Below are 20,103 nucleotides of genomic sequence, written 5' to 3'. Positions count from 1 at the left end.
TTTCCCCATGATGAAAGAGATTTTAAATAACCTTTTCATGTGCCATGTCATGTCAGCATTTATTTGAAATTACATATAACTGTAATTATTTAATTTACACTATGACATCTGCCGTATATTCTTCCTGCGTGGGGATGAGTGGATATATATGGAATTCACTGCACATTAAATTCTATATCTTTATGTTGCAGTGTTTTTGTGTATCTGGTCATGTGGACTGCAGATCAAAAGTACTGCAGCTACTAGCTAAACTGGTTTATGGCATCACGTCTTATTGCTTGAGGTGAAAGTTTTTTGTACATGGTCCCTGACAAATGTAATTTTAAAGATATTGCTTTCTAAGTTGTGGAAGAAAGTCATAGTTATATCTTTACTTTTCTCCACCACAGAGTTTGACCTACAGTTGGGCAGCAATTGTATCAGTCAGCAATCTCTAAACAGCACAACTACTGGGGAGTATAATTTTGTCTTAAAACCTTGCATCAAACTGTTTTGTATTTAAACAATAAATCCCCTGTTGTGAATTATCTGGGTATGATATCATGCTGCCTCCTTCAGAGACCCCCCAACCTCTATCACCAACCTTGAAAGGGGAACGCAATTAAACAAGCTTCCGATAGATCTGACCTTTGACTGGGTTGTTCTCATTTCATGAGCAGCATTGTCTCTGCCTTCATCAAAAGTACCAACTGTTGTTTTCAAACCCCTTTCATACAGCTTTGGCCCTAAGCCAACTGTGTCAGACTAAGTTTGGAAAATCCACGCTGCAAAAGTGGATAGAGGAGAAGCATTAGTTGGCCTACGCAAGGCCTTTAATGGTCAGTCAGCCTGTACTTTGCACTAAGTAGTCTAAATATAAACATGTCTATAATTACTCTTAAGTGAATAAAATCATACACTGCATTCTTTGTGTTTGGATGAACAATGAAGTGTCATTAGCAAGAGCCTGAAGAGACCAGAATGCTCTATATTTGGGTCTCTATTATTCTCTTCCACCTACTATATGTGGAAATCCTGATGTATGCTGATGATGGTGTTATATATGTTTAAGTGACTGCAGCTAATGGCTAAACTGGTTTAGGCATCTAATCTTATTGCTTGAGATTAACGTTTTTTCTAATTGGCCCCTGTCACATATAAATTTAATTCAAAAGATATTGCGGTTAGAGTTGTGAAAGAAAGTCATAGATATCCAAGGAAGGTTAAAATCAAGGGCCTCTGGTTCTTTAAACCTCTTTTTTGCCCTTGATTGTAACCTTCCTTGGATATATATCTATGACCTGGATGACTGAGAACCTTCACAGACAAAGTCATAGTTAACTTCTTTACCTTTCTCCACCGTAGACTTTGGTCAGAATAGTTGCTGGACAGCAATTGTATCAATCCACAATCTGTCAACAACACAATCTCCTCACAGAAAACTGAAACAGCAGGACAAGAACAAAAAGAAAAGACATGAAAGATTGAAATGTCAAAAATGGTTCAGTTGAGTAGAAAAGGTCAACTATCAGGACAGCTCCTCCTTCGAGGAAAAGCTGCAGATGCCACTGGGGATTTCTAATTCAGCTCAAATGCCATTTGGTGTCTGTGTACGTGTCTGTGTGTGAGTGTCCAAACCCACAAAATACCTCTTTCTGTTATACAAGCTTTCACACAGAAACTGACGTAGCATGACTGCCTTTATTCTGCATTTAAACATATTTGAACAGGTGGTCCCCACCATGAGACTTGTCTTTCCTTTTTTCCTAACAAATAATTTTGTTCTGCTTCCTTCATTCGCTTGTTCCTTCTGCGGCATATTTTAATGGTTTTCATTTGCTTTCTGTCATCCCATTTTGCCTCTGCTTTGTGCATTGCAGGTGTTTTTATAACCCACAGTATACCCTAGTGTCTCACAGATGGTAATGTGAAGATATTGCATCTTTAGCTGTCCTCCTTCAATTTAGTGACATTTCTAATACAGTGTACTCCCACAGCCCCTCACCTCAATATGTTGTATTAGATACTACAACAGGGGTGGTGATGGCGCAATGGATAAGATACCTGCCTTTGGTGTGACAGACCCGGGTTCAATCCCCACACTGTGACCCATCCACCATTGTGTCCCTTAACATCTGACAATATAGCAATTGTAAGTTGCTTTGGATAAAAGTGTCAGCTAATTGAATAAATGTAAATCCTAGCATGCACGTCACATTAGACAAGTTGTTTGTCAGTGAAACAGGAGCGCACACAGAATGACACAAAATTCATGTGAGTTTGTGAGATGACACTGCAAATCACTAAGCTACTGTAAATCTCATCAGCAGAAAATCACTCCAGTTTTTTGTTAATCAGATACTTAGCACTAATGACTAAGTTTTTTTTTTATTGTACAAAAAGAAAATGATTTTGATCTTTGACATTTATGTAAAGTCTTTTTTGGACATTATATGTTGTATATTAATGTATTTTAGGTGCAGATTGATTTGAAAGTCGTAACTGCATTTGTTTCTGTAAACTTGATGTTTGCTGTGATGGAGTTTACAACTCAAGCAAGTTTCAAGAGTCTTCCAATTGATCGTCACATTTTACGGATATGTATGGAAATCAATGGCTACCTGGAAGAAAGGAAAAATGCATCCAGACATGAAACAAAAAAGCAGCAACATTTATAAAATGTAATGGTTAAAATGGATTAAAATATGAGGACACTTTTGAGGGTGTAGACAAGAACCAATGCTATTAATTATTTCATTCCAGCTGTGGTGAAAATACTGTGCAGCTAACCCAATGCATACTAATTCATGTTAAAATGTTTGCCACTGGATGTGCGGCTCAATGAATAAATATAACATGTACTGTCAGGCTTATCTAATTACTTCCAGCAACACTACCCAGGGAGGTGACAATGCAATGCCGTGACCACTTCTGAAAAGCTTTTAGAAAACCTGTGTTGTTTACCCTGAAAGAGGAATGACCTTATTAGCAATTATTGGAAAAAAGAAAAATAGAGAACTCCTTACCAACAACATAAAAAACAGTGACATTTATTTGGGAATTGTACAAGAAGTGACTGGGGCACAGTCAACCTGTTGACACAGTGATCTTTAATTGGAACTAATCAAATTATTCTGATACTGGCTCTGCTGTGAAAAACATGCCGTTTACTAATAAACCCGCTGAGAGCATGCATTTGATGGTAAGTTTAGTTGTATGATTCGGAGAAGTATGATATTGCAATTAATAATTTTGGTCTGGTAGCACTCAGGTATGTACAAGACACTTAGCAGATGGAAAATATGACAAGTCTACTAATACAGATGGAAGGCAGATGGAAAGACACCAACGTCCAGCTGGAGACAGGAATGATAACATGTCACAACTCTGTTCAATTTGAACATTTTCCAGCAAATTAAAGCACGCAGGGTCTGCATTTTAAACACTCACCTGATACTTGTCTCCAGATCACATTCAAATTAGATAAATAAAATGTAATTCATTTCTATATCATTATGATTATAAATGTCCCGCTAATCAAAAACAATGACAGAAAACAATTCACTATGTTATTTATTTGTTTTCCCTCTGTGCTAAGTATTATTTTTCAAAACCTCTCACAGTTCTCCCTCTAATTATACCTACATGACATTATGTTGTGGTTAATCATGGCCCTCCTAGGGCTGCATGATCAGTCACCCTCAGCACTAACATTTATATCAGATTAGTCAACAGAAGCAGTGCCATTACACAAAACAAGCTGAGTTGCGGCGAGGAAGCAGCTATCAAATTGTTTGAACTGTCTGCTCATTTAACTGAGGTATGGTCATTTATAGCCAGCCTTAACACACAGTGCCCAACCACACAAGTGCTAATAACCAACAGTTCACCGCTGCCTCTCATTAGGCTATTAAATCTGTCATTAAAGTTTTCATGCCACATAGTCTGGCCTTGTAAAGCTGATGGTTTGTAAAGGATCATTTATGGCCAAAGAAAGTGTGTACACTGGAAAATGGACTGTTATACCCGAAAACCCCCCTGATAAGATATCATAATTATGAAACAGCTGGAGAGAAAAATAGAGTATGATAAAAAAAAATGTGGCATTCTGCTGTCATGTCCAATTACTCGCTGCATCTCTGAACAAAGAAAGTAACAGTTTAATTGCTTCAAGCTGATGAGCACAACTCCAATCATTAAGTGTCTGAAACTTTAAAGTGATCTTTTCTGCAGCCACCATAACAAAAAATGCCTTATGACAAACAGCTGGGGCAAGAATCTGTGTTTTGAGGGTTTTCCAGTGACCATAGTGATTACAAAATAAGTAATCATAGTTGTTTACCCTAATAAGAACATTAGCAGAACATCAAATGAATGTTAACACCCAACTGAAATCACTTTTGTAATAAAAGAATTCCTTTGTGCAGTCCAAAATCATGTCAAAGTATATTGAATTTATGGTTTAAAAGGCCTCTGGAGATTGGAAAATTTTCTTTATTCTTCTGTATAACCTAAACACAGACACCCTTTGTTAACCACCTTTTCACCTTTTTTAGCAAGTCAAGGTGCAACACAAGATATCTTCGTAGACGTTCAAAGATAAGAGAAAGACATTAAAGCTAATGTAGGTAAAGTCTCTGTGTCACATGCTGCTATAAAGAATATATCTGTCGACATAAAAAGTTCAACAACGGCGTTCTGACTTGTATATTGTAAAGAAGAGGGAGGTGTCATGAAACAAAATACATTAAGATACATTTCTTCCTTTTAGGTTTAGGGATCCAACTACACAACAGTCTGACCATAATGATCTATCTGCCCCACTAGCTTGAGTGTAGTAACTCTAAATGCTAGCCTTAAACTTTAAATATGTCATGCTTTAAAACAAAACTAGTATGTCACGTTCAAAAGAAGAAACAAAATATTATTCCTCTTAAAAATACAATGTCTACTTCATAAGCAATAAAATGCACCCTTGCTCAGTTCAATAGACTCATGGGTTTTGCTGCTACAAGCTAACAGTGTAGTGGCTTATGTTAGCTAATGTTAGCTATCGTGATATTATGATATCGTGTATTTGACAACTGAGCCAGTTTGCTGTCTGTTTGACTCTGGTACTGATTATTGTAAAACATAATTTTATGTTAAACTACATAATATCCCAACAATCATTGAACTTTCTGCAGACATAGTAAACTGAAACTAAGGCCATGCTCCTTAAATAAATTCAGTTTGGGATGTGACAGAAATAAATATGTAAAATGTGAAGCTGCACAACAACACTAATATGCATATGATGAAAAAAGAAAAGTTCAGCTGCCCTCCATCTCTTTCTGAAAACTTCAACATCAACAACTTGAGATAATCCGCTGCATATGAATATGTATCGGGTCTAATAACTTTTGCTTTAGTCAATCTATATGCCAACCTCAGCACAAGACCCTGTAGGCTGTATCTGCTCATCCATCCGCTCTGTCTGTTGGGTTAGTCTGCTAATTGTGGCATATTATTACATTACTGAGAGTATTTTCAATTTTCTGTGTAAACATGACGATTTGACACAAATTCTAAAAGATATTTTCTACTATTAGCATTTTCCCTTCTTTTTTTTCTTTTTTTAAAAAAAAAGCTTTTTAATTCCTGATACATGCCTTCAAAGTCCTCATTACAAAATTATCTCACTGCATGATCTCCTTTCACATATTCTGTTACAATCAGAAAAGGAGCTATATGAGGATTTTGGTGACCTTGTAAGATAAAGTATCACTTTGTCAAGTGACCAGTAATTCTTTAAAATCAGCTTGTTCTCAGCACTTAGCTGGCGTGACATTAATGCAGGATCAGAACACAGCAGAATAGTTTGTCCAATAAATCCAAAGACCAATATTGTGTTTTTGATTAATCCTAATTCATGTCTAATTCTCTCCATTTGCCTGTGTCTGTTTTTCATACCGCAGGCTCTAGTTTAAAGATAGATCTGTTTCTTGTTTCTGTGTGATTGTTGGAGGGTATTTTAGTCAGTCATGCATGCCTGTCAGCCGTCTGTAATAATTTAAGAACCTTTTTGTGAGTGCAAAACCAGGTCAGAAAAATCCAGTAAGCTCAGTAGTGTGGAACACTAATTGAAGTTCCCTTTCTACGGACCTCTGTGATTAAACGGCTGATTAGTCAGTGATTAGAAATAGACTGATGTTTTTACAGCTCGGATGACTGGAAAACATCCAGCATTGCCTGGATTGTTGAGTGGCTGCAGATATCATGCAATGCATTCATAATAGCATTAGTTCAACTATTCGAATATTTGCCTTAGTTAGGATGGTTTTTCATTTGTATTAGCCACATATGTCATAGCTGGACACAGACATGGACTTATGGAAGTACATAAAGCAGCATGTCAGTCACATTTTTCAGGTAGTGTAGATTAGGGACGAACCATTAGTAATCTGGTCTAGTCTACCATGTGTTTGGGCCTGAATTGTTGTCTGTCTGTTAATATATTAAAATGAAGAATGCAAACAAATTAGCCTTTTGTATTTTCTATTTTGAGCAAGGTGGTACGAAAGGTTTTTGAACCTCATCAAACTGGCTGGTATACATTTCCTTCCACATCCAGTTCCTCATCTGCTGCTAGAAAGGAGACACCTCTGCATTTGATTTTGTTCGTTGTGGGGAACAAACATATAATCTCCTTTTCTCGCGCTTTGTTGCAGTACAAATAGTTCAATTCTTTGTCATCTTCCTGTATTATTAGATTTTAGTGTATTGTCATTTGCCCACAGACTTTGAGTGTCCTTGAGAACTCCTTAAATTTGATTTAGAACTGAGCAGCCCTTAGAGGAACATATAAGAAGAGGTATTTTTCTGCTATAATTGAGCCATCTTCTTGCTCTGAGCCTTTGCATCAATACTGCAAACATTCATTTTGACAACTCATTGGTCCCACTGGGTTTCAGTTGAAACAGGAAAGGAATTTGTGATGAGCCCAGGAGTGATTTCTTCCCATCATTGGGCACAATTGCCTCTCATTTTCTCTCTCTGTATGTGTCCGTTTGCATTGATAACCCATCTTTTGATGATACATTATCTTTCTCACATACCGATGCAGATAAAATATACAGATATCAACAGAGAATATGCCCTTGGATAATATTGTCATCAGGCTCTGAATGAAGACGAGTTCCACTGCAGTGTTTTTAATTTTTTTAATTTCTTTTAACAGCTCCCTTTTACAGTCAAAGAAATACATTCATTGTAGTAAAAATAATTAAAAACGTTAATAAAACAAGTAGTTTTTGGTTCCTCTGGAGGTGGTGCTCATTAATCTACAACAATTTCAGTTTTGATGCTTTAGGGAAACACTTCTTAGGCTTAAGAAGGTTAGTAACATGGAGTTTGCGTCTCCATCGGAGCCTTATGATGATTTTGAAAAATGAGGCTCTGTAAGTGAGCCACTGACATTATATGCAAGCATGCATCATGGTCCATATCTGGGTTCATGCTTGTTGCTGTTTGACAAGTTGAATTGTTTAAATGTCGGTGTTTTGGATGGCAGCACGGGCATCTGTAAACACTTACCTTCATGATGTTAAACGACCAGGCTCCAGCATCTGAGTTAGTTTATGGGAGTCCCAGGAGCAAATTTTTACCTTGGTATAAACATACACAAAGCACTCAATCACAAACACATATGCAGTACACATGCAATTATTCACACAAGTACAGGCATGTCAAAAACAAACGTCAGCACACACCAAGCTTCGTCTGTTGACATCCTGATGTTGACTGATTGGAAACAGATACAGAGGGAGTATACAATAAGAACAGAGAAAAAAATTTGTTTGGATGTATTTTGGGACCACAAACATCCAAGCTACTATTTGAAAAAAAGCATCTTTCAAACTCTGGAAAATATTTTATCACTTTTGCTCTCATGTAGGAAAGGCAAACACACACAGACACACGCTTGTGCACATATTCAGATGTTCAATCTCCCCCAGAGGAAAAGGGATGTGGGAAGTTAGCAGAATAACAAAGTTGAAAGAAAAAGAAGAACATTTTGTCTGATGTAGTTGTAGTGACAGTTTGGCCAGTGTTTTTCTTTTGCAGGGGGTAGGGGTTTGGGAAGGTGTTTGGTTTCAGAGGGAGGAATCTCTCCCTTTCTGCTGGGGTGATCTCTCCAAGACGTCGTGACAGAAACTGAAACCTTTCTCAACAGTAAACACGATAAACAGTGAAAGTGATGAAGAGAGACTTCTCTTGGTGATGGCCCAAAATTCTAGATAGATTTGGGGGAAGGTGATGACACGTAGTTCAACATTACAGGACACAGGAGACACAGTGACACCAGGTTATGTTTAGATTTTTTTAACTGGAACAAAATTAGCATAGATACTGTATGTATCTTTGTGTAATATGGATAATCTTTCATCTTCAATAGATTTACCTCTGTAGGTTTTATCCTTTTCTCAGCTTCTTATGCAAATCTTTGAAGCTTCATGACCCAGTTTTCTCTCAGGGATCTCTTTCTTATCTGATCAGATGTTCTCCTTAGTTATAATGAACTAAAGTATAATGACAGCATCACTGTCCATCAAAACGTATGCAGTGTTTTGTATCTTATCCGCAGTCGAGTCCATGAATAATCTGATTAGTTTCTTCATGTCGCGGGTTCCAACAATGTTTAATTTGGTCGCTGACGAGGCTAAACCGTTCTTTTGGTTCTTGTGTACGTCTGGTTAAATATTGTAGATTTTATTTCAGGATGGCATCATAGCACTCAGTGTTTAATGTTTGAATGATTATATATGTTCTTTAGACAAGTAGGTAAACAAAGAGAAGAGATTTAACACGAGATTAAAAAAGAAAATCCCTTTTGAACAAATTTATAAATATAGCTGAGTTACTACACCAGACTGTATTAAGACAAACTGTTATAACTGATAATAATAATATGCATAATTGCATATTCACACAAATTGTCATTTTTTGTACATTATAATGAAATAGACCATTCATTCATTCATAATTAAGAATAGGAGTAAATATTTATACATATTATGTTCTGCAGTTTTGCACCTGGCATTTCCTGTGTGGTCTGACTCGACATGTTTACTGTATGGGCTATCTGGGAACATGCCTAGGGGCCCCTGAGCGTGAAATGGGATGGTAGAAAATAATGCACCCGAATGGACATTTCACTCCACCTCTGTGGGTCGCTGGGCCATACTGACTTCATGTTGAGCAGTGCAAGCTTTCCAGGTGATTTATGATTGTGTCTTGTAATATTTGTGAGACTTTTCTTTAAAGATTAACTATAATTATTACAGAGTCTGCTGTCAGTCATTTTTAACATTTTCATGTGCGCAGGCTGTCACAGCAAATATCTTGGGACATTTAAGCAGCAAAAGTAAAAACTGTAGTGACACGCCAGACTGAGGAAACTCTCCCGAGGAAACACAATTAAACTTCTAGCTCCTTTTAGCTCTGAAGGAGCTCAGGATTTATTAGGTCTTTACTCCAGACAGTTTGTCTGTATGAATCTGGACTGTGTGTGAGACCTTTTGGAGATTTAAATAATCAGTAAAGTTACTGCTGCTGTGCTTCGTGCGTAAATGCGCACAGCATCTTTCTTAATGGGGAGACGGTTCACCCAATTTCACCCACCCACAACCCATACACTATTATCACAATGTTCATTTTTATGACTCGGCCCGCCCGATCTGCGGATAATTCACATTCATAACTGTGTTCAGTGCATCACTAATGCAATTTTGCGATTTTCCAGGACCTCGCAGATATCTGCAGCAAAAGTTGAGCCTTGTTCTCCTTTTTTGTTGGTCAACTGTGTTTTTTCTGCCGCAACCCCCCGTGTTGTCGTCCCCTCTGTGTCACCAGTCTACCCTGTTTCAAATGAATGAGAGCACACAGCATGACCCCTGAGATGTTTTCCTCTCTGATGGTAATTTCAAAGAGAGGTTTAACATTGCCAAATATGAACTGCTCCTAAATATAATATAACTCAGAGGTTGTCAGGAGGGCAATAGCACACAAAACATCAAAATTACATTTGGATTTTTCAGACTTTCAGAAAAATGTGACATAGTGAAAGCGGGCACAGCATGATATTAGTCCGTTTTTTAAACATTATTTCAAACTGTGGGTAAGGTTTCTGAAAATATCACTCTTTCACACTGCGTGGGAATTTTTGTCATTTTGAAAATAGCAAATGTACAAAAATGCGGATCTGCACCAGAAACTGACCTCTTGCTCCTTGGCCACATCCGAACTAAAAGGAAGTTAAAAACATACCTGCCCACGTTACACACCTGGCACAGTGGGTGTCCATCAGCGGAATAAAGGAACCGTCATGTCTCATTTCTCAAGTCTGGAGCAGCTTTGCTCTGTGTTGGTTTTATTTATTCATTATAAAGGTTTTATTTATTCACACTGTGCTCTGCAGTCAACAGATCAGAATCCTAAAACAGTATGCCCCTGCCTAATTCAGCTCCCCCTGTCCTTCTCTATCAATACTCTGTTTTAGCTGATATACTACTCACACACAATTTCTGCGTTAATCCTTTATGTACATGTTTAGACCTAAAGATACCAACCTGTAAATTGTATCTGAAGGTTGATTTTCCATATGCTCACAGATGATATACGAGCAAAAGCTGTGAAACTATTTCCAAACACAATTTCACAAGCTCAAACTCCTAAACAGCCCTTAACGAAAACCATATTGCATACTTCGTCTCCGACACACAGGTTGAGAAAAAGCAAAGAAAAAAAAACAGGAACAAAATACAAAACACACTTGGCGTAGGAGTGGGCACACAGTCATGCACAGACTTGACCATGCATACTCATATTTTTACCGGTGTCTACAATCTGGCAAATTGATGAACTAAACAAAACAGAACAGCAAAAAACATATGTCGCAGTAAAGACAGCTCTTCAATTCTGATTCTTATAAACCCCTTGTTTATGTGTAGCTGCATAAGGATGCAGTGTCACATTTAGAGGATTCGGCTTGTGGCAGGCAGTTAAAGGCTCGTGTTTTTGGAAGTTTAGCTTCTTGATAAACACTAACCGGACATTCCCTCCCAAAGAGTATCTTCTTGGAGCTGTGTTTGGAATGATGTATTACAGATATGTAATCACTATACTGTATTAGCATCCTCACCCCAAACACACCTGTTTGGGGTCTTCTTAATAAAGCTTCAGTGTTGTTATTTGGTTTGTCAGTTTAAACATGGGGAAAGTGTTAACACATTTCTCTATAATAAACAAAACAAAATACGGCCACTCTCTCCTTTTCCCCGAGCTACACAAGTTCTCATTTCTTTCTGAGTCACCTCCCTTTTTTTAGTTTATCCTTTATTAGCAGACAGAAATGTCTCCTGTAGATGGGAGCCAGAGTAAGAAACTCCGTTACTGACTGAAGCTGTCCCAAGTCTTAGTCTAAATAGGAAGAGTACACTAGTACACTAGTAGGAGAATGATCTATCTCAACATCCATTAGTGCTAACATAAGCATCCAGTGTGCAACTGGATGAGGGTGTCTGGCTTTCTGAGTTAATGTAATACTTTGCCCTTTGTTAAGCCCACTGATGGAATCAAAAGGCTTCGGTCACAAAAAAGAGTCACATTTTCTCTGCTCTCTGCATTGTACGTAAAGCATATCCAAATAATTTGTTGTCAGATTGTTTTTTTTTGTTGTTTTTTTACAGCAGCCAGCAGTAACCCTCTTATCACTCACAGCTGTTGCTGTTTAGTGATTTCCACAGAGAAAACAACAAATAAAAACAAATCTGTATTATGGAGTCTCCATCACTGACATTACCGTCACTGACTAATCCTCAAGTTGCACTCCTTTAGTATAAGATTAACGCTGTGTTAAATCTGTGGTAATACTATTTGTCATGGCACTTCATTTTACGATGCAGATCAGCTCTGCTGGCCAGCATGAGAGACAGAAATAGTAAGAGGAAAAGGAATAACATGGAAATCAAATTTTACACACTTCTGGCTACCTTATTGTTGTTTCCATGTCTTACTCCTGCCTGCTACATATTCTGGGCAGTACATGCATAATACATACAAGCATGTTCCTTCTGTCCAAAAGTGCACGCACACAAACTTGCCCTGAGAGACAGTCTTGGGTAATAGTGGGCGAATAGTTAAAAAGACAGTGGCACAGTACTGAATGTCTTGTTCACAGCACAAAGGCCACGTTAAGATAGAGCTGAAACTGCTGTACATGACATTTCTTCAAAAACCAACATTAGTTTAAGCAGTACGATATGTCTGCCATGGCTGATTCACTCTGTGCTCTGTTTAATAATGTTGGTAAGATGGTAAAAGAGAAATAATTACATAGTGGAGTACATTCAGCACACACACTTTCTCATAGAAGCTGCACACTGTCAGGTTTAATTTGAAGCCAACCTTAGCTACATAAGGTGAACTAGTAACCGGGTACATCTCTTTGTATACACTGCCCCTGTTTCAACTCTGCTGTGACTTCTTTCAGTCGGTGACTCATAAACATCCACCGAAACCTCAGCGCTCATTAGACCAGCAGCGGGACCAGAGTTCTTTTTTTTCTCTTCCACGACTGATTTGTAAAACTTCAAGGAAAAAAGCAGAGGGAGGAAGTACACACCCAGACAGAGTGAACTTGCCACCTGAAGCAACCACAGTGCTTCCGCAGCGTTGGTGCCATGCCAAGCAGCCCTGAGCTGTTTACATCATCAAAACTTCCTCAAAAAAAGACAGTGTTGGGGTGCATCATCAAAAGCTGTTAGAAACAAACATATTAAATCTGAGCTGTGCAGATCAGAGAGGACTGGCAAAGCAGACATTATTCACTAGAGACAATGTTTGGATATTAAAGCTGCACTAATTGTCAGGCAATCAAAGTTAGTGACTAGCTGGTGAACATAGTGGAGGATTTAGCTTCCAGAGATATTTCTCTCAGGAATTGGTGGAGACTAAATCAGAGGTAAAAGAACAGCAAATATATTGGTCTTAAATTTTAAATCTAAAGTCTAAATCTTGCCCCTAGGGGCTAAAAATATATCAGTGCAACTTTAAAAGATCAATAAGTAAGAACTGATTATAGGCACGTTATCAGCAGCTGGTTTGTTTTTTTCTCCTATTTTGGATTTCTTTGAATAAGCAGAGACACAAATCTACACAAAGATTTCACAGAAATCTGTGCATTTTTCTGATAAAATCGGTAAACCAGTGATCCATAAATACAAATAGCTATGTACTAGAAAACAGTTAGGAGGCAGCCTGGCCATGTCAGAAAACTTTCATTGTGTGCATACGCTATGTGTGTGGTGAATTGGCACCTGAACCTTATATACTCACTATGTCTATGTCACTATGTATCTGACCTTAATTAGTACAGTTGCAGTGTCCTCTGTGTGCTCAGTCATAATGATGGAGTCCTCCCTCTGGAGGGTCTCTAACGGTGAAGGACAAGTGTTTTGTGTCTGAGCCACCTGGACAATCTAGTGCAAGAGTTAGCTCCTAGTTACACATCTTGTTTTATCAAATTGCTATTACCGTAGTCAAGCTTAAGTCCTTTGTTGTTGTTGTTTTATTTTTGAATTGTTTAGACAACTCTGTAGTTTATTTGGTTTTCTTTAACTAAGAATACAGTGTGCTGCACTGTAGGTTTCGACTCAAGCAAAACAGACAAAGATGGATCTATAGCCCCAGACAAAAAAAAATCAACAATCAATTTACAATGACTGTTATTGACCGTGCATTAACCCCCCCAAAGTCTCTTATTGGTCTATCACGGTGTAACTTTTTATCCTTTTCTTTTGTGTCACCAACATACAGACTCTATGGCGAGCTGACAAACTGCACGTTCGTGGTGGCGCTGCAGATGGAGTGCTACTGGCCCAACAGGCTGGTGGATGAGTTCTTCATCCGAGTCCACAAGCACTACTTCCACGACTGCTCGCTATCTGGACGGCTTCTCAAGGACCCACCCAACCACATCCTGGGTCCCTTTATTGTAGTGCCCATCCTGGTCACCCTCCTCATGACGGCCCTGGTGGTGTGGAGGAGCAAACGCAGTGAGGGGATTGTGTAGTGAGGGGAAGGAGGGGTTCAGCAGGACGCCAGGGTCACAAGACTGAAGATTCACACCTGGAAGCTTAACAAGATCAACTCAGAAGCTATTTGAGTGATGACTGAATACACTGACACCAATATAAAGCCTTTGCAGCTCAGATCTATAGTTACACCAAACATGGAACGTGGAACTTCTCACCTGAATCCTGGATTGAACCTGAACCAGCATTGTTACTGGTGGAAAGTGTAAATATTAAAAAAAAAACTTTATTGAGAGCTGCTTCAAAGAATTTTGGATGTAGTGAAAATGCTACTACACATACAAGAACAACTACTTTTGTTCCACGGAAACAACTATTACCTACAGCCAAACAGGAATGAAACACAGTGCTGGACTTTCCCAGAAGACCTGTTTTACACGCTGGCTAGGATACAGAAGGGCAGTTCTGTTAGGGAACCAAGGTCAGATTTTATGTACATACCTAAATTGTAAATATACACAGTATGTACAATATGAGATTAATCTGTCAGTGGATTGTCAGAATATCTTTGTCACACAATCAAGTGAACAAACCATAGTACACTAAATTAATTTCTCAGAAATTTTGTTTCCATGTGATACAAACTGATTTAAAACTGATTTTAACAGATGTGTATTATATTTGAAATATACTCTGAATCATGCAGATGGCTTATGTTCACGCTATCAAGTTATGGTTGGAGTAAAACATGTCTGTTTTTAGTTTTTATTTCTTTTCCTCTGCTCATATCCGACACCCTGGCATCATGTCCTCAATCTCTTGGCATACCCACGGCTCAGTCTCTCTTCTGAATGGGAAAACGAAGATATGTTTCTATAGCATAACGCACACTGAACCCGCTCGAAAAATGCAGGCGGCAAAGATGTCACAGACTAAAGATTGGCAGATGTGCAGTACAGGTGAGAGACAGCACAACACAGAGCGGACGATCACCACGCAGGGGTCGAGGCCCCAATTTGTACGGGCTGTGATGATAAAATGTTCTGCAGCTTCCGTCGTCCATCACCAAGGACACTAAAATGAAGAAATGCCAGCGGACACAGATGGAAATGGTTGAGAGTGAAGCCTTTGAAGGTCAACATACACAGGCAGAAGTTTAGGGACTGCAGACAGTTAATTAACCAAAAATTCTCAGTTCTTTTCAGATTTTTCTTGCTCAAACACCTCTGTTATCCATGTTTTGTTTTACCATATAGAAAAACTCAATCCCAGCAATGATTGATTATATCCAATTGAATGAAAGAATGAAAAATAGAACAAAGCGTGAAAAATTCACAGTGGAAGTCCAACTACAGAGAAAACATAAGGCAATGGATTAGCCAACGCACATCTCTTCTGAACATTGCCTCAGCCTAAAGCAAAGTTTGTGTATCATGGACCTTAGGTTTCTATTGATTTATGATCTTCCAGTATGCTAGAGTGTGCTGTGTGAACTGTTTTCTCATTGATATTTTTGAATGCTCTCTTTGCTTTATAGATTCATTGACCTGTAACCTGCCTGTCAGAAAAAAAAACACACCCACACTTCCCCATCATGATCTTACTTTGTGCTTTGTGCCAAAAGCTCTTGGAAAACAAAGGGCAATGTTTGCTATGAAATGTCTAATTTTCTTGGCGTGACTTAAATGTTTGAATTCTAAAATCTATGATTTGAGGAAAAGTTAAATAAAATGTCTGATTAATGTGTCTGATACACTGAGGATTGGCACCTGTGTTTCTCATGAGTTAGAGATGGTACAAAAGGCTTTTGTATATTATGTGTAAATATGAATAATGAATCATTCATCTGCATTAATGTATGCATGGCGCACAACACTGAGTCATAATGAATGCACTGGGCTCAAGCCCCCGTGTCATTTACTGAAGTGTGAAAAATATGAGAAAGGATAAAACTATATTTAGTAAAGTGTAAACAAAACGAAGGCCTGGTGTTTATATATCACAAAGCTTTGTGTCCTGAGGATTTTTCGGTATATGTCAGAATAAAGTCTTATCACTTTTCCCTTTTCACATAGATGCATTGGACAATAGCAGTGTTGTCTGGACAGAGAAACAGTAAATGAAGGTCCAGTAGTCCGTCCGTAGCATTGTATCTTGCAGATAACGCTGCCTTTATATTGATGCTCTCAGAGCACAGGTCAGGGTAAATCACAAACCAAAGGAATTATACTCACAAGTTAATTAGAGCACACAGCTTAATAAATGAAATGATTAATTTGTCCTCTGAGTCAATCAATCAATCAAGTTTATTTGTACCAGGTAATCATATAAGTTACAATCAAGTCCTGACCAGCTGTTCAGTGCCACAGGGCAGTAGTCATTCAGGCTAGCTGGTCTTGTTTCTTGGGCACAGAAATGACGGTGGTCTTCTTGAAGCATGTGGGGTATGGCAGACTGAGCCAGGGACAGGTTGAATAGTCCTTAGGTCAGTCGAGGCAAGTCCAAGTCAAGTGACAAGTCATTAGAGAGAACTCTCAAGTCTAAAGTCTCAAATCTAAGTCAAGTCTTAAGTCTTTCAGACCAAGTTTCAGATCAATCACAAGTGCATTAGGGTGCAAATCTGAATTCTGGGTGTTCATATGACCTGCCATCTGAACATTTCACTTTTCTGTGACTTTCCTGTCATTTTTACATTGCTCACAATAAGTCCCGTTAGTAATGTTAACGACGTCCGAGTGTGTTAAGTTTTCTAATCATCTATCAAGTTGAGATTTAAAGCTATCGGCTACACCTCTCTGTCTGTGAAACCTCTGGCTGATTTGTGTGCCAGCGTGCTTTTATACCCCTCCGGTTACGCCGTCACACGCTACCGTTCTAGCAACACCAATAGGATTGGAGTAGTTTCATTCACAGTTCAGCCCTGCCACGGCCAGAGGCGTTCCCATAGTGTCGTCACCGACGCAGTTCGAGTTCCCTCGAAGGGGAACTTTGCTAACACAGGCAAATACAAGAAAGCGCAGCAACACAAGACAACAGTAGTGTTTCAATCAGCTTTTTTTATGCACATTTTGTACCAGGCTATCACATTAGAAAAGGTTGAGGGAAACAGTAAAATTTGTAAAAACACGGCTCAATCATTTAATTTTTTTTACAACCGTCTGAGGTGTTTTTTTGTCTTCTTTGAGAAAGAGTTAATGTGCTAAATGAAAGATGGAAACACCTTTGCCAAATAAATTCTGATGTAGCGAACATTTACCTCACATGCCTAATCAGCTTTTTTTGCTGTTGACGTCTTCTTGGACATTACAATGCGCGGAAGCATGGCTGGTACAAAACCACCCGCTTCTGAAGACTTCTCTCAATTTTTCTCATATCCATGGTCATCAGGGCCATGCAACTAGTTTTGTTTCTGATTTGCAACCTCTACTTCTTGTTTATTATAGCCATGTGCAACATCAACTTCTGACGTAACTACGCTTTGCCTAGCCTGGTTTATTCGCTCCAAACCAGTTGATGGAAACACGCTTTATTCGTACATTTCAAAAGTTAATTTAAAGGGGCTATATGTAGTTTTTCAATGAAATCAATTATAATAAATCAAATATTTCCTGCCTTATTGTCAATGGGCTGTAGCCTCGCTTACAGAAATAAACCACGTACCTGTTTTCTCTGTTGCTTGGAACAGTCAATGCTACTTCACTAGTGATGCAACGGATCACAAAACCCACGGAGTTACATTTATTTATAAGGTTCTTTTGGAAATGATCAAATCTGAAGAATAACAAATTACAAATCAATTTTACATTCACTTCACAGCTTTGGGTGCACAGACAGACTTTTGCTGAAATTTCTTGACTGTCACATCTTTTCATTAGCACAAATGACAAGTGTTAATAACAAGTAGAGATCTAATGCAAAAAAAATAATGTTACAAAAAAATCTACAATAATACAAATACTTACAACAATGCATTCAACAGGGTTTGCTGTCAGCCATAACCTTTTCTCTCTACTCGCTAACTTAACTTATTAAAGACTTGACCCCCCCCTGGTGAATTATTTATGGAGGAGAAAGGCAACCTGAGGAGATTCAGATGCTGAAGCCACATGTGACTGCGAGGGCAGTGGATATGTTGCCAGTTGCTATGATTCACCAAACTGTTAATTATTATATAATAACCAAGGAGAATGAGTGGGTTGAGGTCAGAAAGATCAGATGCAGAAAGTCCAAACTATTTGCCCCAAAATATATTACTTGTTTTGCTGTCCAGATACATTAAATCTTAATATGAAATGTGTCTAAAATTAACTTTTTTCAGTTGACATTAAAGTTCTTGTCAGTATTGATTTGCATCCAAAGAATGTTCGAGAGAGACCTTACATTGTAATATTAGCTGTCAAAGTTTTTTAAAGTTTGCACGATCTACAGAGTTGACCCATTTTACAGATGCACACAACTTATCTACCCTGTCTAACTAGGTCAGTCACACTGACAATATTTGTAGTTATCAGCTTTGTGTCATTGTTCTCTGTATTTCTGTCGCTATTGCTCTGCTATTGACAGTCAGCTTCTTAAGCTGAAAACTAGAGTAACAGTTACGTCTTAATGACACCCTTTACTCTCCAGTGTACAAAGAACTGTGTATAACCATTATCAGAGGTACGTTAACAGAGGTAATGTTCTAAACTGCTACCAAGCATTAGTTAGCCAACCATCACATGCAACAGACATAATTCTTGATAATAATACCCTGAGCTCCTCTCTTCTCCTCTCGCTGTCTATCTATATGCAACCATATCCAATAATGCATGTTACTAACTTGATTTCTTCCCTCTCTCATATTCTTTCCTATCTCCTTCTGTTGCTTTCTGCAGGTGTTTCTGGCTCTGGAGCTGTGAAGTCTGGATCTATGGCTGCGAGTCACCTACTGTCCCCATGTTCCTGCTCAACACTGGTTGCAAGAATTATTATTAGTAGTCCTATTATTATTATCATTAATATGACTATAATTATCTGTACCATTATTCATTCTCTGTACCACTGCTACTTTTACTGTTTTTATTTCTGTGTGGATATTATGATGACTGGCATGCATGTTTCTGTTGCAGGGTGGTGCAGATGTCAGATGAAGCAAGACAAGGACATAATTATCAATATGCACTGAAATCAATGTATTATTGTAATGTCAACATTGGATGTACTTAACGAAATTTTGAATAGTAATATTTAGATTTTAATCAGTATGCACAAGGGAATTAGTATGTCACACATTATTATTATTATTTTGGATTATTTTACATAGAAATACTTGCTGTCTTATGTAAAACATAAGTACAGGCTAGTTTTCCTTCCAACACTTCAGCAGCAAAAAAAACAGAAACTGCCTTAGAGCATGACCTGGTGCATGCGTTTACTGCAGCTTAGAAGATTAGATGGCACTACCTGATAGCAGCGAGGACACCCACATGCACACACACACGACATGTTCTTGCTGTTCTCTTCTGAGTAGAGCACTTTAACTGCAGACAGATGCTTGAGCTCAGGCAAGTACCAAATACCCCACTGACAACACACACCGAAGGCTTTATTCTGTGGAAATTTCCATCAGGAATAATTGTGCCTTGTCTGTTAAGTCTCCGTCCGGTCATGTGTAGCTTTGTGCTTGTCTCGTCTCTGCCCTGTCTGTCTTGGATCTGTCCCCCGTTTAGATTACCTGTTTCATTTGTATTGTTTATTCTTTGGATGTATCTCAGCCACTCTGCCAGTACGTGTGCTCGCCTTTTGTTTGCCACAATAAACCTTTTTGAACTGTACCTGCTCCGCTCTGTGTCCTGCATTTGGGTCCACCATCCTGCTCAACCTTCCCTACACCCCAAACCCTGACAGAGTTGCAGTAGTCAAGTCTGGAAGTGATGAGGGCATGGATAATCATTTTTACAGCAGTAAAGGACAAGGAGGGCCACTGGGGGGTAATGTTTTTGAGGTAGAAGAAGACAGTTTTTGTGACCTGGTTGACATGGGGTAAGAAGGGGAGGTGAAAGATGGTGGA

At 38.5% G+C, this 20,103-nt stretch overlaps 1 protein-coding gene across 3 annotated transcripts in view; it reads left to right on the top strand.

Annotated features, from left to right (window-relative positions):
• ramp1 (receptor activity modifying protein 1) overlaps positions 1–19,867 on the top strand; it is a 70,116-nt gene extending 50,249 nt beyond the window's left edge. Inside the window, exons 3-5 of one of the 3 annotated variants that reach the window (XR_005444623.1) lie at positions 13,837–14,535; positions 18,929–19,008; positions 19,163–19,867. Coding sequence is in view for 1 of the 3 variants with exons in the window: in XM_038720130.1 (XP_038576058.1) it covers positions 13,837–14,092 (256 nt within the window). In the remaining 2 variants the exon portion in view is untranslated. Of the gene's footprint in view, positions 1–13,836; positions 16,037–18,928 lie in introns of those variants that run through there. The other 2 variants (XR_005444622.1, XM_038720130.1) reach the window with 2 other exon arrangements.
• Positions 19,868–20,103: the final 236 nt, after the last annotated feature.

The sequence above is a fragment of the Micropterus salmoides genome, unplaced genomic scaffold (assembly GCF_014851395.1).
Source record: "Micropterus salmoides isolate LMB-PRFRI ecotype aquatic unplaced genomic scaffold, ASM1485139v1 Ms_hic_scaffold_15, whole genome shotgun sequence".
Lineage (NCBI taxonomy): Eukaryota > Metazoa > Chordata > Actinopteri > Centrarchiformes > Centrarchidae > Micropterus > Micropterus salmoides.
Note: the sequence above shows the minus strand (reverse complement) of the source record. Positions and strands in the feature narration are given on the sequence as shown.